This window comes from Silene latifolia, chromosome Y (genome assembly GCF_048544455.1).
Source record: "Silene latifolia isolate original U9 population chromosome Y, ASM4854445v1, whole genome shotgun sequence".
Taxonomy (NCBI): domain Eukaryota; kingdom Viridiplantae; phylum Streptophyta; class Magnoliopsida; order Caryophyllales; family Caryophyllaceae; genus Silene; species Silene latifolia.
Genome location: NC_133538.1, coordinates 370600557 through 370618440, shown reverse-complemented (window position 1 = coordinate 370618440; position 17884 = coordinate 370600557). Strand labels below are relative to the sequence as shown.

General features: G+C 38.8%; 1 protein-coding gene across 1 annotated transcript; it reads right to left on the bottom strand.

Annotated features, from left to right (window-relative positions):
* Positions 1-1012: 1012 nt before the first annotated feature.
* Positions 1013-1366, bottom strand: LOC141631832 (uncharacterized). Its single transcript, XM_074444453.1, has one exon. It carries the CDS (start codon positions 1364-1366, stop codon positions 1013-1015), a length of 354 nt encoding a protein of 117 aa, XP_074300554.1.
* Between the last annotated feature and the right edge of the window lie 16518 nt (positions 1367-17884).

Here is a 17884-nt window from a genome sequence, read left to right as displayed (position 1 = left end):
CAGGCCAAAGATGGTAGTGCTGATGTTGCCTCCAAGGGAGGGCAGTAATTTTATATTTTTCTTGATGGTATTGGCCCATCCAGGGGGGATGTCCCTGGAAAGACGATTTTAATTTCTTGTTTTTGTGTGCTTGGCTGGTCAGGGAGGTTATCCCTGGCCTTCACAATTATTTTGGTGCCTTTGCCCCAAGGGGTAAGGGCTTTTTTTAAATATGATGGTAGTGGTCTTCCTTGACTCACTTTATTTATTTTCTGATGTCTTATCCTGCTATTTACCGTATCCGGTGATGGTTACCAACTTCGTTAGGCACAGCGGGGTGCAAAAGATTTAAAAAGTACATAAATAAGTCTAATGTACAGTAGAGTAGGCCTCAATCTTGAATATTTATGCATATAATCATTTATCATGTAAAATTGTTCAGGATTCAAGTAAAATAAAATAAATTGGGTTAGTTGCATATATAAACATGGATTGCACATAGAACATGTGAGACACATAATTTTGCAGGTATCATGTCAGGGTGAAAAACTGATAGTAAAGATATAATTTTTACCTGATTAGGCTAGGATGGAATTTATACATGGAACAATTTGAAATAAGTTACATTCCAGGATCTTGGGATCATTTCTCCTTCTAATGTTTGGAGCATGTATGCTCCTTGTCCGACAATAGAGTCAATTAAATAAGGGCCTTCCCACGTAGGAGCTAGCTTGCCTGCTGATTTTTCTTTCTTATTTGGGAAAAATTTTCGTAGGACAAGGTCTTCTTCCTTGAAGACTCTAATCCCGAAATTTTTATTGTAAGTTCTAGCCACCGCTTGTTGATGTGATGCCATCCTGATTTGGGCAGCATCTCTTAGTTCTTCTGCCAGGACCAGGTTGTCTTGCATCAGGTTGCTGTTTGCTTCAACATTGTTCAGGCTATATCTCGATGTTGGCGCCCGGACATTGGCAGAGATGACAGCTTCACAGCCATACACTAAAGAATAGGGTGTTAGTCCTGTTGATGTCTTTTAAGTTGTCATGTCCGCCCAGAGTACTAATGGAAGCTCTTTAGCCCATCTGCCTCGTCTTCTCTTCAATTTCTTCTTGAAGCAGCTTATGACTACCTTGTTGCTTGATTCAGCTAGGCTATTAGCTTTTGGATATCCAGGAGTAGATGTAACCAGGTTGATGTTCCACTCTTGGCAAAAAGCTTTAGTCTTTCTCCCCACAAACTGGTTGCCGTTATCACACACTATCTCTGATATGACTCCATATCTGCAAATAATATTTGTCCTGATAAAAGATATTACTTCCTTTTCAGTTACCTGCCTGAAAGAATCAGCCTCGATCCATTTGGAGAAGTAGTCAGTCATGGCTACCATGTATACTTTCTATCCTGGAGCTACAGACAGCTTCTCTACAATATCCATGCCCCACTTCATGAATGGCCAGGGTGCAGACATTGAGTGAAGTAGTTCAGATGGTTGGTGTATTATTGGTGCATGAATTTGACAGGCTTCACATTTTGAACAATATTCCAAGCAATCAGCCCTCAGTGTTGGCCAATAGTAGCCTGTCCTAAGTACTTTACTTACCAGTCTCTTTCCTCCTTTATGGTCGCCACAATGTCCATCGTGTATTTCTTGGAGTACTTGCTTAGCCTCATCAGGCTCTAAGCATCTCAAATATGGTCCAGCCTGCGATCTCTTAAATAGAGTGTTATTTATAATAGAATAGGTTGAAGCTCTGATTCTAAAAGCCCTCGCTTCATGCCTGCCCTGAGGTAATATCCCTTGGAGGAACCAATCATAATAAGGTTTGGTCCAAGAATTATTATCTTGATTGACAGAGTTGACTTGTTCAGTTTTACTGAAAGCTGGCTCTAATAAATGAACAATCGGTATTTTTTCAAAAACTACAGGGGTAAAATTTGAACCTAGGTTGGCCAAAGCATCAGCCTAGGTACCCAGGTCTCTTGGTATTTGATCTATATCAAATAAAGCAAACTTAGCGGTAAGGTTTTTTGCATATTCTAAATATGAAATCATTTTTGCATCCTTTGCCGTATAAGTTCCCTTTATTTGATTAACAATTAAAAGAGAATCTGTTTTTACCTTTAAGTTTTGAACACTGAGGTCTAGACATATCTTTAGGCCTGCTATCAAGACTTCATATTCTGCTTCATTATTGGTGGCTTTGAACTCACAGCTTACAGCCTGAGCTATCATGTCCCCTTGTGGCGATTTTAGCACTAGTCCTAAACCTGTCCCCCTAGCATTAGAGGCTCCATCTATGAAAAAAGTTCACTCTTGGTCTGGGGTTTTATTTTCTAACTGGTTAACTTCTTTTTTCAGGTCAGATTCTAGGTTAGGGCTGAAATCAGCCACAAAGTCTGCTAAGTCCAGTGATTTAATCGTTGTCCTGGGTTTAAAGGTAATATCATATGTACTGATCTGGACTGACCATTTGGCCATCCTACCCAACAATTCAGGCTTGTGCAGGACAAATTTTATAGGTAAGTTGGTCCTGACTATGATAGGGTGACACTCGAAATAAGGACGCAACTTAGTACATGAGATAATTAAAGCTAAAACATATCTTTCAAGTAAACCATACCTCATTTCAGCATCTAACAGGCTTTTACTTACATAATAGACAGGATGTTGTTGGCTTTCTTGTTCCTTTAATAGGACTGCACTTACTGATGTGTCAGTGACAAATAGATAAACTGACAGGGGTTCTCCCTTTTTCGGTTTAGCCAGCAAAGGTGGAGATGACAGGTACAATTTTAAGTCCTGAAAGGCTGCTTCATGCTCAGGTGTCCAATGGAACTGTTTATTTTTTCTGAACAAGTTGTAAAATGTTTTACACCTTTCAGAGGATCTTGATATAAACTGGTTCAGGACAGCTACCCGGCCTGTCAGTTTCTGAATGTCCTTGACAGAATTGGGTGACTGAAGTTCCAGGATGGCTTTTATCTTCTCAGGGCTGGCTTCTATTCCTCTTTTTGTCACCATGTATCCAAGGAACATACCCGCAGAGACTCTAAAAAAATTCTTTGCAGGGCTGAGTTTCATGTTGTATTTTTCCAATATTTGGAATGCTATTTCCAAGTGCTTCACATGATCTTCTGCATTTTTAGATTTTACTACCATATCGTCTATATAGACTTTCATGATATCTCCTATTTTATCTTTAAACATCTGACCAGGCGCTGGTATGTTGCCCCTGCATTCTTCAGGCCGAGAGGCATGGTTGTGTAACAGATTATGCCCCGGTATGTAATAAATGCAGTACTTTCCTGGTTAGATGGGTGCATCTTTATTTGATTTAATCCACTGAAGGCATTCATGAATGTTAGGATCTCATGCCCTGCTGTGGCATCTACCATGGCATCAATATGTGCCAGGGGAAACGGATCCTTAGGACATGCTTTATTCAGGTCAGTATAATCTACACAAACTCTCCATTTACCATTCTTTTTCTGTACAACAACCACGTTAGCTAACCATTAAGGGTACATTACTTCCTTGATCATACCCATATCCAGAAGTTTCTCCACTTCCTCAATAATTATCGCATTTCCTTCGGGCGCAAATTTTCGTCTTTTCTGTTCCACAGGTTTAAAAGATTGATCAATGTTAAGTTTATGTGTAATTACATTAGCACTAATTCCAGTCATATCAAAATGAGACCAAGCAAACCAAGATGATTTATTCTAAAGAAACTTTACCAGTTCTAGCCTGACACAATTTGGGGGGTCAGACCCAACTAGAACATACATGTCAGGATACTCAGGTTCTAGAATTACCTGATCTGTTTCCATCCTGGATGGTGCCACATAAGTGCTCCTGACAGGGTACGTTAATTGATATGCAAGGGACTTACCTGCCTTGGAAGCTTTCAAGGCCACTGTATAGCATTCTTGGGCTGCCTTGTGTTCTCCTTTGATTATTGCTATGCCCCAGTCTGCTGGTACCTTGATACACTGATGATTGGTTGATGGTATAGCCTTCACATTATGGATCCATGGCCTGCCCAGGATTGCATTGTAGGATGACAAGCAATCCAGGACTCCAAATTTCTCGTAGGATGAGACACTTTCAACATAAGTAGGGAGATGGATTTCTCCCAATGTGCTTCTGGTTTCTCCACTGAACCCTACCATAACTGTAATACTCCGTATTTATGAGTCTTGGGGTACTCTATCGAGTAGCCCTTACTCTGTCGAGTAAGGGTAAGTTGCGAAATAAAATAGTTTCTGACCTGTTGGGTACTCGATCGAGTAGCTGGGGCACTCGATCGAGTAAGGGGGTACTCGATCGAGTACCTTGGGTACTCGATCGAGTGTCCCGTTTTTACGGGAGTTTTCTCGGGTTTTGTTAATTATGCGATTAAGGTATTTAAGGTTCGTCGTCATTGTTTTAAATCACTTTTACAAAACCTAATTTCCTATTTAAGAGAGAAAGCAACAAGTTCATCTTCCTAATCGCATTCTTAACAATTCCCAGAGTTCAGACGGTCAGTTCTTGTCGTTGTTTATATCGTTGGGTTCCTTGCGTCGAGGGTAAGATCTACGTACCCTTTTTATTGTTTTTCCCTTGATTTGGTTAAACCCTAATTTAGAGATTGGGGGTTTTTATGTGTAGTATGTGATGTGTAGCCTCTATGTGTTATATGATAGGAGGAGGGTTCATAGAAGAGGCTTTTTGACTCGTGGTAGAGAGACCGTCTGATTGTGTGCATACCAGGTAGGATTTCCTACTCAGTATTAGTCCCATAATGGGATATTGGTTGATGTGTTGTATTTGGTTGTTTGATATAATAATTGTACTGTGATTGTGGTTGTGATCGTTGTTGATGGTTCGCGAGGCGTGGCCTCGGCTGAGTGGGGTCACTTGCGGGAGTGACTTCACGCCCTAGTTTCGCCTTCTGTGGAACCCGCCACAGAAGGGATGTGCACATTAATGGACAGGGTTATCGCTCACTATGTGGAGCGGGGATTTGGTGGGTACGGCTGCGGTCCCCCATCGGGGGTAATGGGTCAGTGGACGGTCGGTATTGAGATGATGGGAATTGGTTGGTTGTGTGTGTGTGTGTACGATTAAGGTTTGTCTGTTTATCTTAATTTCGTTATACATATTGATTGTGTGATTAGTACCGACCCGGTGTTGTTTTGTAAAACCTGCGGTGATCCATTCGGGGATGGTGAGCGGATATTGAGCAGGTATTGAGATGAAATCTTGGGATAGTTTGGGATGCCACGACATGATGATAGGAGTCTTCCGCTGTAGCCTTTAGTTTATTTACATTTGAGTTAGAACAGTCAGTTTGGAATCATGTATCGTACTTTTGGTTTTGTTTTGAGGATTGTAACTATTCGTTAAACTATTTATATTAAACGTTGTTTCTTCATTGTTGTTTGATTATCATTGCCTCGGGTAACCGAGATGGTAATGTCTTCATACCTGAGTGGTCCTGGTAAGGCACTTGGAGTATGGGGGTGTTACAAAATGGTATCGGAGCGACGATCCTAAAACCTCGTAACCAATGAACCTAATGAACATAGGGAGTCAATTAAAATGAACCCGGGGTAAAAGTTGTAGGAGCTAGTGCAAAGGCTTGGGAGACGACCTAAAGTCGCAGGGGTCGCCCTACAACTTTGAACCGGTCACATGGGGGAAGTGTTTGTCGAGTCGTATGTGTGTTTAGTTAACTTGCGTACGGATGTGATGGAATGTGTTAATTGTTGGGTGTTGAAGTAGAAAGTTGAGCATGTGAAAGAAAATGGTGATATGGGGGGAAACTTGTTGATGAGATGATAACATGTTGGATGATTTACAATGTGGCATTTAACAACATGATGAAATGATCTCGTAGATAGTAGAAAAGATGCGTAGCATGTTTATTATGATATAATGTGGTTTATAAAGTTTAGTATGTTAGCATATGACGTAACATGCGGGTAGCTTTTATGAATTAGTGTTACTCGATCGAGTGGGACTGACTCGATCGGGTGGGTTTTTGGCGATTTTGAGTCCAGAATCGAGTTTTGGGGCACTCGATCGAGTAACTAGGGGTACTCGATCGAGTAGGGGGTCACTCGATGAGTAGCCTAGATACTCGATCGAGTAGGTAAGAGATCAGAAGGTCTGTTATGGGTCTCATGTTTGGGTACTCGATCGAGTACGTGGGGCACTCGATCGAGTAGCCCGTTACTCGATCGAGTGTGTTTGGGAACTCGATCGAGTGGGTTCTGGGTGACGTGTTTTCGTGTTTTGGGGTTTAGTACGTATGTTCATATCTACCCTTTCTTATATATGTATAGTTTCTAGATGCCGCCCAAGAGAACTGCTTTGTATGCGAGAGCTGAGCTTATGACCGTGGATGACATCGTTAAGATGTTAGAGCACCAGGATGCTCTTACTGAGACCCTAAAGAAAGTGAATGAGGACAAGAATAAGGATAAGGAGAAGGAGGTTGATCATTCAAAAATCAGCCTTTACATTGCGAGGTTTAACCTGAAAGAATACAAGGGAGTTGGGGAACCTAACCTTCTTGATAGTTGGCTGAGAGAGATGGAGAACATATTAGATTTGGTTCACTGTCCTCATGAGATGAGGGTAGAACAGGCTGCGTTCTATCTCAGGGAGGCAGCAGGCAAGTGGTGGGATTCAGTGAAAGTGAGTGCTAAGGAGATATATACAAACCAAGGCTTACCTGCTATACCTTGGGAGGAGTTTCGTAGGGCCGTGAGGAAGGAGTTCGTACCAGAACATGTGAGGAGTAAGTTGAGAGAGGAGTTTGATAGTTTTAAGATGACAAGTGAGATGTCGTGTGGTGAGTACTACAGTTTGTTCAATGAGAAGTCTAGGTATCTTTGAGGATATGGATTTGAGTGAGGAGAATCGGCATTGAGGTTTGAGAGGGGTTGACCCCTAAGATTATGGATAAGTTACCCGTGGGAGTCCTTACTGATGTTAAGGAAGCTTATGAGAGAGCCGGGAGCCGAGAGGTTGGTGGAGATGGCTCGGGAGAGGTTAGGTGGTGAGAAGAGGAAGTCTGAGAGCGAGGGTGGTGGCCAATCTAATCACAAGAAAGGCAACCACAATCGGTCTAAGGGATTTTCTTCGGGTGCGGGTTCGATCTTTGGGGCTTCCTTTGGGTGGTCGTGGGAGTGTGAGTAATAGTTGGGGAGTTACTCGCTATATTTGTGGTGGTGTGTAGGCCACAAGAGACATGAGTGCACAAGTGCACCGGGATCTTTCCGGAGAGAGAGCTGTGAGCTTCGCGAGCGAGCAACGGAGACCGGCTGGATCATGGCCAAACCGGGAAGTCGAGTTACCAGTGGAGGCAACCGCAATGGCGGTAATTCTTATCAGAAAACACCAGCGAACAACAACAACAACAATCAAGGGTCGGGTGCTAAGCCGACCACATCAGCTAGTACTGTCCAGGGAGGTGGGCAGAAGACCAGTGGCAAGTTATTCATGATGGAGAAGAAAGCAGCTGAGGAAGATGCGCACGTTATCACCGGTACATTCCTTGTTAATGATATTCCTACCTTTGTTTTGTTTGATTCGGGGGCTTCTCAGTCGTTTGTGTCTTCGAGTCATGTCAAACAGTTGGGTTTGAGAGTATATGAGTCTGTTAGTGAGCAAGTTTTCATACCTTCGGGTGAGTCTGTATCGTGTGGGATATTGTTCAGGGATGTATCTTTGATAGTTGGGCAAGTTGATTTCCCTGTAGACTTGCTAGAGTTTCCTTTTAACGGTTTTGAGATGATAGTTGGGATGGATTGGTTAGGAAAGTATAAAGCTAAGATAGACTGTCATCAAAAGAAAGTGTCTTTAAGAGGTCCTAAGGGTGTTAGTGTGTCTTATCGTGGGTTTCTAGTCAAACCCAAAGTTAAGTTGATTGCAGCTGTCACCTTGAAGTCTTATCTGAGGAAGGGATGTCCGCTGATCTTGTGCCATGTGAGAGATGATCGGATAGAGAGTCCGGCAGTTGATGAGATACCAGTGGTGGGGGAGTTTGCAGATGTTTTTCCGGAGGAGATTCCAGGGTTGCCACCGAAGAGGGAGATAGATTTCACCGTTGAGTTGAAGCCAGGGACGGGGCCAATCTCTAAGGCACTGTACCGTATGGGTCCTAAGGAGATGGAGGAACTTAGGAAGCAGTTGGATGATCTAATAGAGAAGGGATACATTAGACCAAGTGTATCGCCGTGGGGAGCACCAGTTCTTTTCGTGAAGAAGAAAGATGGGAGTTTGAGGTTATGCATAGATTACAGGGAGCTGAACCGTGTGACGATAAAGAACAAGTATCCTTTGCCAATGATAGATGACCTGTTTGATCAGTTGAGCGGTGTAACAGTCTTTTCTAAGATTGATTTGAGGTCGGGGTACCATCAGGTGAAGATTAGAGAGGTGGACATACCAAAGACAACTTTCACGTCGAGGTATGGCCATTATGAGTATGTGGTGATGCCGTTTGGGTTGTCTAATGCGCCGGCAGTTTTTATGGATTTGATGAATAGAATCTTCAGACAGTTCTTGGACCAGTTTGTAGTGGTGTTTATCGATGATATCTTAGTCTACTCTAAGACTAAGGAGGAGCATGAGGAGCATCTGAGGATCGTGTTGCAGACTTTGAGGGATCATGAGTTGTATGCTAAACTGTCCAAGTGTGAGTTCTGGTTAGAGGAGCATGAAATCACTTCGTATCAAACATACAATCATACAATCACAATCTAACATCAACAATACTCCTAAAACCCCCTAATTACCCAATTAGGGTTTAAACCAAAGTTAACGGATCAACATAAAAACGGTACAAGGATCTTACCCACAACCCTATGGACTCAACGGCGTAAAGAACACTGAATTCCGACGACTCAAGTCTTGGGATTTGATAAGAAAGCGAAGAAGAAGAAGTAATGTAACTTATTTTTTTCTTTTATGAAACTTAGAATAGGGTAAAATGAAAAGGAACTGACGAAAGATGCTTTTATATCCTTCTCATGATACTATCAAAACCCGGCAAAATAACCTGTAAGACTCACTTACTCGATCGAGTAAGTGAGATACTCGATCGAGTGCCCCTTACTCGATCGAGTGCCACACGTACTCGATCGAGTACCCATCAGGCAGACTACTGTTTTGCGTAAAAACATACTTACTCGACAGAGTAAGCCCTACTCGATAGAGTACCCATAGACATATAAAACCGTAGTATTACAGTCTTCCCTCCTTAAAAGGAACTTCGTCCCCGAAGTTCAACCCATACATACAAACAAACATACTAACTCGATCAAGACACAACAATGCAACTCAGAACTCAAAACAAAACCCCAACCTATAACATGGACTCTTAACAGCAACTCCACAAACTATTCCTACCTCCACAACATGGCTCATGATATCGTATCAACTACATCATAGTCTCTCTCGACACTTACTCCATACACTACCAACTACCATCCACAAACGCAGCTAGCTCCGTTTCACTAACATATTATCCACTAGAAAATCCAATATCAAGACACTCATAAACATCAAACGGAATGTTACATTCGACCACCCTTAAAAAGATCTTCGTCCTCGAAGTTTACTCACACCCATAAACATCATCATCCCACTGTCAACACTCTCGAACTTCTAAACATCATCGTCCAACTGTCAACATAATCGAAGTATTCTCCCATTCCTAAACGTCGAACTACTACAAGCACGGCCATGACCTTTCGACAAAATTAACCAGAACAAAGATCCATCCTTTATGCTATACCAACACTCTACTTCCAAATATACTACAACATGCACAACCATGAAACTCTCTTTTATCGCATCCTACTCCTCTTATGACAAATGATACGTCCTCGTAACTCACTAATACTATATCCTAGATATATCTTCTCATTATCCTCATCACCACCGCATGTCAAAGATAACCGCCTATAATCTAAACACTCACCATTCCTATATCCAAGGCTCTCTTACTTACACAGTTCTCATACCTCAATTCACTCGGCACACCACCTAACCTATACCACAAAATCTTTAGCTTAACCAAAACTTTAACTATTCCCTATTACCGCCAAAACGACATAGTCCTCTATACATCCACCTATAGCCACACTCAGAACTCACGATCCACAATTATTACACACACTCACACTAGGTCCTCAAGTTCTCCCTTTTTTTACCACAAACTCATCCACAACATACCATGATACTAATGTCCAACACCCTATACTCAGTGTCTCAACAAAAGATTATGGACCAGCTGCAGCTTTCAGATCCGTACAACACATGTTCCACGAATCACTTGCCATTACTAAGTCAACCAACACCTCCTCTAAAAGAACATCATAAGTACTCCAACAACCTCTCGCAACTGTGTCCCATTAACCGGATGTCACTATACCATGACAACAACGAAAACATAGACAACTCTCTTCTATATCATACTCTACCCTTACTCCCAAACTAAAACTGGTAAGAAACATCAATAAACAAAACAACTGTCTATCTGAACAATCCGAAACTCATAAGAAGCAACATCAAACAAAACAACAATCTATGTATAACTGGTATGTACTTTCGAAACTCGAATCTTAAGCATCCCGCCTAATCCACCACAACCGGTGTCGGCATTGGAACACTACCACCAACAGCTGCACCGAAGCGCGAAAATACCCGCATCATAACACAAAGTACCGTGCCCGGATCACCACCCGAGCCACAACAACCACACCGATAGACATCACAACCACATACAATTCCCATAAGCACTGACTCAGTATAACTTTCCGGACAGGAAAACTTACTTAAAACTGTTGTACTAGATCACAACACAACATATTATACGGAACAAATAGACAAGAATCTCATGAATATCATCCATACCTTTTCACCGAATAAACATATATCATGAATACACATACCAGTATAACTAGCCATGCCAGATCACCCAAACTATTACTTTTGAACATCATTCCATTAGATTACCGTACCCAACATGGATTACAGAACATTCATATTACAACTTTATAAATATCACTGCATACCGCTTCTCGTGAGGCCAGAACCTCACACAAACATTTATACTCGTCATAGACCCGTAATCACATCCAACTAGTCAATCCTTATCACGTAAGTTACCACTCGATAAAGGTTTCCTCTTGCCCGAGCTTAATTCGTATGCCCCTCATAACATATTCACCCCTTCGCATTACCATCACCTCCGGCCAAGTATAACCATACCATTAATATTCAACTACTAGCACCCGCCCCATATATAACCACATCTTATACTTCCATACAACCATACGTTTTAATCCGACCTTTACAAAATCAACCTCTTTATAATTGCTATCGTTCTTATCCATCATCACCTTTAACCACTATTGATAATACCACAATACCACCACTGCTCGTATAACAATCTCTTACACTCACCTCTAAATATAACAATTCATTTCCTATCTTCGGTTAACATTCCAAATAACGAACATTAAATTCATCAACAAAATTACCTCAACCCTATTCCCAATTCCATCCTTAATTGCATCGTCACCCAACTCACCACCAAGATCTCATATCGTGTAAATTCTTTACCCGGCTTCTTACTTTCCTTAGTTCCCCGAAACTCATGACTAATCATATTGTCCTGAAACTCCTATATAACCATTAACTAACATCCTCATGATAGTATCATACATCTGGATGATTCCTGACTTCTATATCGCATAACTCCGATCGACATCTTTCTCAGCTTACTTTTATCCTTCCTATCTCTTTATACTCAACAATACCAATTAATAATTCAACTCATTATTCCTTCTACCTAACTCTTTAGTGCTCCGGTTACCTTCTCATTGGTCCAAAACTCAAATCGCATTATTTTATATCAGTATCATCTCACTCTTTCATACTATAGATCTTCTATTATCATGTTTTCACTCACACTTATCACCAATTAGTCCAGACCATCTCATGCTATCACTTTTTTTGTTTTTTTTTAGAATCCCAAAACTCATTTCATAACGTTACTTGCCCAATGAAATCACACATTAGTTACACCTCTTGATAATGCAAATTCCCAAACTCACCCGCTATCTACAAATCCACGTCGCGACATGTCTCCATTGAGTTCACTATATACCACTCTTGTCAATCCCTCTAACACAACCTTTCACTACATATATTCTTAACCCACACGATTCCTAACCATCTCCCTCCATAATTCTTTACACATCTCAAGTTGCCACTATTCACATCCTTCCTTTCAATCTTTTCATTCTCACATTCCTTAGACTCACATCATCCCTTGCCCATATTCACATACTTTTACATTACTCAACACACAATCATATCACTCATCTCTTCTCAACAAACATGCTCCATGCCTTAATAAGCATTACCAAACTTCCTTTTCTTTTCCACTACCTATCACAACCGCATATAACTCATGTCCTCCCTACCGAACTCATACTCACCACAGGTGCCACTCCTTACATCGGGTAACTTACGCATCAAGACCGACACACATGTAAAGCAATGCACAAGGACGAAAAATAACACCTTTGAATTAAACATAATAGGCAACAAACTCAAAAGATAAGCATATGACCCAAAACAGGGGCACTAGATCGAGTACAGGTCACTCGATCGAGTGAGTGACTTACTCGATCGAGTAGGTGAAAGTCAGAGACACGTAAAACAAATTATTAGGACTACTCGATCGAGTAAGGGTTACTCGATCGAGTAACAAGCGATCGAGTGAGGGCCACTCGATCGAGTAACCTACGCATTTCTCAACACTGTCTAGTTTTCGTAAAACGGTCATAATTCACTCGTTTCTTGGTCGTTTTGGGCGTGTGACCTATCGTTAGAATCGTAAAAGAACAAGATATCACCTCCAATTGGAATCACATTAAAATAATATATGCATCTTAAGTTACAACAGTTTAAAGACAACCTCTCTATAATCGAGAAAAACAACTACTTGATTTTACTTCCAAACAACTTAAACAACAACAAGGTAAATAAAAACAACTCAATACTCATACAACCTGTAGTCCTAATCACATGTTACTATTTTCGAAAGCCAAGCAACAACATTCATCATGCACATAATTTATTTAACTTGCCAATAATGATTTACCCACATGCTTTTATTCTATCACTTTACGTAAACAAAATCACAAATATATGACACCAAGTCCCCTATTCACATGTTACTAGCATAACAACATTATAAAATCACTTCCATCATACAACATGCTTAATCATAAATGATATTATCATGCAACGATTATTCATCTTTTTCCACAAACTCATCCATCATACCACATATTCATCCACCACATTCGTTCAACATATTCATCCAACATATCCATCCAACTTATTCACCTAACATATACATAAGAACAAAACAAACACATAGCGATCCTCATGACACCCCATAGTGACCGGTTCAAAATTATAGGGCGAGTCCGCGACTTTAGGACGTCTCCCAAGTCTTTGCATTAGCTCCTACAACTGTTGGAGTATGTGTCCTCGACGATAATGCGTTTACAAGTTTAAATCTCATATTAAGAATACTAAAGGGAATGTAACATTTTATTGTCAACTGATCCACATTAATCGGTAATGATTGACTGACTAGAGTTTGAAATTACTGTCGTATGACGGTGGTGATCAGTTGATCCCTTAAGGTCATACCTCTAGGGAAACATTCTTAATTGACTAATTAATTAATTGTATGACGATACAAGTTAATTAATTCCTTAAATATGAATGAATGGTTTTGTGAGTTATAATACGTATCTTATTGTAATTAGATTAAATAAGATTCGTACTAAGTAATTAAATTGTTTTATTACTTAGGTTATTATTGTTTAGGAAACAATTGATGAAAGAATGAATTGCTTATTATAAATACAAGTAGTTGTGGTTTATAATTCTATGACCCATTTTAAGTAATTGTAATTGTGAATTACTAGTTAATTTTTATACGTGATTTATTTAATTTATATAATGATTTTTAATTTGTTAAAAATGCATTATTTAAATGACATGTCTAGTAACATGTACCATTTGTCACACAATACAAATTAACAAATTGACAAAGTTAAAATGGGTCCATTTTACACATATGAACCGTGTAAATGAAAAGGGACAGGGTTAGTTGAGCTTTAATCATTTTAATTAGTGGGTAATATAATGATTACCTACTAATGATAGGTTTATATACCTATTCTCTTGAGAAGAGAAAAATGAAAATACATTGGGCACTCTACCCACCCAAAAACCAGTGGCCTCCTCCATACACTCAAGTAATGTATTTTCTCTTCTCTCTACTTCATTCTAATTAGTTTTACAACTTGAGAAAAACTTATCTCTCTAGTTTTGTTGTTGAACAAAATCCTAAACTCTCACACAAATCTCTAATATTATTTATATATTACTAGAAGTAGTAATCTCATAATATTAGTATTTAAAGGACACACATATTAATTTCTAGTAACAAAAATTAATATTTGTATTAAGAAGGATTTCCTTGGTACAATCCTTGAGGAGTAGATCTTGCAATTAGATCTAGGTTTTTGGGGCATTTGGAATATACTTAAGAAGACTAATTTGGTAGGAGACCAAATAAGTACAAACCATTTTCGGCCCTCATGTAAGAATAATCGATTTTTCTTCTTACCTTCTATTTTTATTATGCATGCATAAGTTCCTTTTAGTTTATGACCAAACTAATAAACACTTAGTTATTAAAAGAGTCTAATAAGAGATATACGAATCTTAAAATTGGTATCAGAGCAAGAGTTGTTGCATGCATAATCGGTTTTGTTTTTCCGAATTAATTTGTTAACATATAAAACTTAAAATTTGTGATTTATGAAGATAAATGCCACGAAAATTTTGCATGTTAAACCTTCTGGTCTTAAATTGATTTTAGGTCATTTTGATGATTTATGGTAATTTATTGCTCTTTAAAATGATTATTAGTATTTTTATCACATTTTATTGAGTAAAATGATTATTAGTATTCTGACCTTGAAATTTTTACACGACCTCACATGCATATTTTATAAGTTGTATGTAAAATTTCATATAAAATGGTTTTATGTAGCGTGATTTATGATTTTTACATGCATATTTTATAAGTTGTATATATGATATGAACTTCATATCTAAAGTTTCATGTTAATTTCCTTATGATTTTAATGGTTATTAATTTTTATGGGATATAAATTGATAAATAGCAACTCTAATTGTCATTAAAATTAAATTTCGACTTTTGGGCATAAAATTTGTCATTTTCAGGTTCTAGAAACTTGTTAAAAATATTCAAAATTTTAATTTTGATTTATTGCATAATTTTATATTTAATTTGGAATTAAAGGGTTAAAATTATGTTTTATACAATTTATTTGTGAAACAAATTAAAATAATTTAAAGGGCAAATTTTACTAAAATTTTGGGATGTTGGGAATTTACCAGAATATACAAAATTATGATTTTGATTTTTTCGAATTTTTATGACTTTTTGGGAATTATTTCCTTATTATTATGAATAATAGTGATTAAAGAGCAATTGTATAATATCAAGTTGAATTATTCTCAAATGTTTAGGGAAGACTAAATTTTGAGTCCTAAGAGGTTAGGGTAATTAACTTGGACATAGATGTAATTTATGTAATATTTTGTGATTTTAATAAGTTAATTGTCACAATAATCCATAAAACCGGTCCATATATACGATATTAGCTTAAATAGAGCGATTTGACACATAACATGACATGTTTTATACATATATTAATGCTGCATTTTTAGTATGATTGTCGTATTTTATTTTATGTAGTTTTGAATTATGTAATTTGTACTTAGTATGGCCTTAGTTTTAATTGGTATTTCCCGAAATGAATGAGGATATCGATTTGGTTGTAATTAATGTGATCTCGTATCACATTTATTTTATTTAGTTTTGTTTTTCTTTTTATATTGTATAAAGTAGAAAAGCTTTGTAATTTATTTATATCGGAGTTCCTTGAAGACGGTGCAATTCGAGAAGGTGGACCGGCAAAGACGGTGTTACCTTGAAGTGCGTGCCAAATGAAGTTCAAGGGACCAAAGGAGTTGGTTTCCGAATTTGTAAACAGTTTTTTTGATTTACTTCTTTAGGAAGGCCATACTAGGATTTTATCGTTTTTGCTTTGCGTTTGTTTTATATGTTTGCATGCATTACCAAATCGACATAACTACATATGCATATCATTTTATCGAGTCATCGACCGTGTCAATTAAAATTATCGTAGTTCATCGCTTTAGTTCACTTAAAATGTGATAGATAATAAATTGACAAGACCTCTCACTAAATAATAATTGAGAATTAGCCTTACCAAATAGTAGAAACCATGAATCCCAATTTCATAAGGAAGTAGGCTCGGCTCACCGGGGTGCTAAACTTGTTACGTTGGGTAAGTTGCTAGTAAAATGTTATTACATTGAAATTTGGATTGAGCTCAACGGAAGTATTCGTGGCCGTAGTCGCATGTGTTCCGGGCTAAAGATAAATATTAGAGTAATTTTATCGACCGAGAGTTCTAGAAGTAGAATCGATTAAAGAGTTAATCCACCGAGTTATATTGATAAGGGATGAATCGGCTCACCGTGCCCAAGTTAATTGATTTTGGATCTTGTGATCATTTATAATAGTTGGGTAGAGGTCACTATATCAATGCTTAAGACTTGTTAAAAATGTTTACAAGTATTATTAAAACAATAGATGTTTATTAATTCCTTCACTTTTATTTTTGTAGTCATATTTGTTTTCTCAATTGCAATAGCAACTCCAAATTCAAACGCAACCACTAGCTCGAACACTCTCACCAATGTTTCATGGCTCCGATCCTTCATAGATCGTTGTAAATTAGAAAAGAATGGGTCTAATTTCGCCGATTGGGACGCACAACTTCGCATGGCCGCGGAGGGTGACGATAAGATTCATTATCTTATCGAGGCCTCTCCCGCCGCACCTACCGCTAGGTCTACTCCCCCCGCCAGGCAAGCCTATGAGACTTACCAAAAGGAGTCGGCCGCGATAAAAAAATGTGTTGATCTTCTCAATGGAGGCCGAACTCCAAAGGAGTGCTATAAAGATTAGCACCGCCTATGAGATTTATACGAAGCTTGTGACCATGTTTTCACAAGCTCCGAGGATCATTCAATATGAAGCGGCTTACGCATTCTTTGATCTCAACATTAAGGAGGGCCAAAAAGTTAGCCCTCATTTGCTCAAGTTGATGGATCATGTTGAGACCTTAAAAATGCAAAAGGTAGAGATTCCCGAGGAAATCATGATTGATCGAATTCTTCATTCCTTGAACAAGGTTAAAGCATATGTCCAATTCACGGTGAATTTTAATATGCAAAACTTAAAAGTATCCCTCGATGAATTGCACAAAATGCTTGTGCAAGCCGAGAGGGACATGGGGCTAAATGCTAGCACCACCAAGGATGTGCTCAACATTAATAATAAGAGCAAGGGGAACTTCAAGAAAGGTGGTCACAAGGGAAAGAAGCCAACTCCCTACAAGAACAAAGGAAAAGCTTGTGAAGCTATCTCCTCTAAGCCCAAGAAGGGTGCCCCGTTCGGGGACAAATGCCACTATTGTCCTAAGTACCTAGGCGACATCAAAGCTGGAAAAGTTATTCCAGTAGGTAAATTACTATCCCTATCTTTTATGTTTCAAATCTCAACTTTGGTATTTTAATACATGTTATGATATTTACTTTTTTTTATTGTAATTAGGGCATCCAAGCAAGGACAAGTGAAAAGAAAAGCAAGCTTAGAAGATCTTGAGGGAAGCTAGATGTAGCCGC

Excerpts from the sequence above, each read along its gene's own strand:
- LOC141631832 (XM_074444453.1), bottom strand. The coding sequence starts at position 1,366 with ATGGTAGCCATGACTGACTACTTCTCCAAATGGATCGAGGCTGATTCT.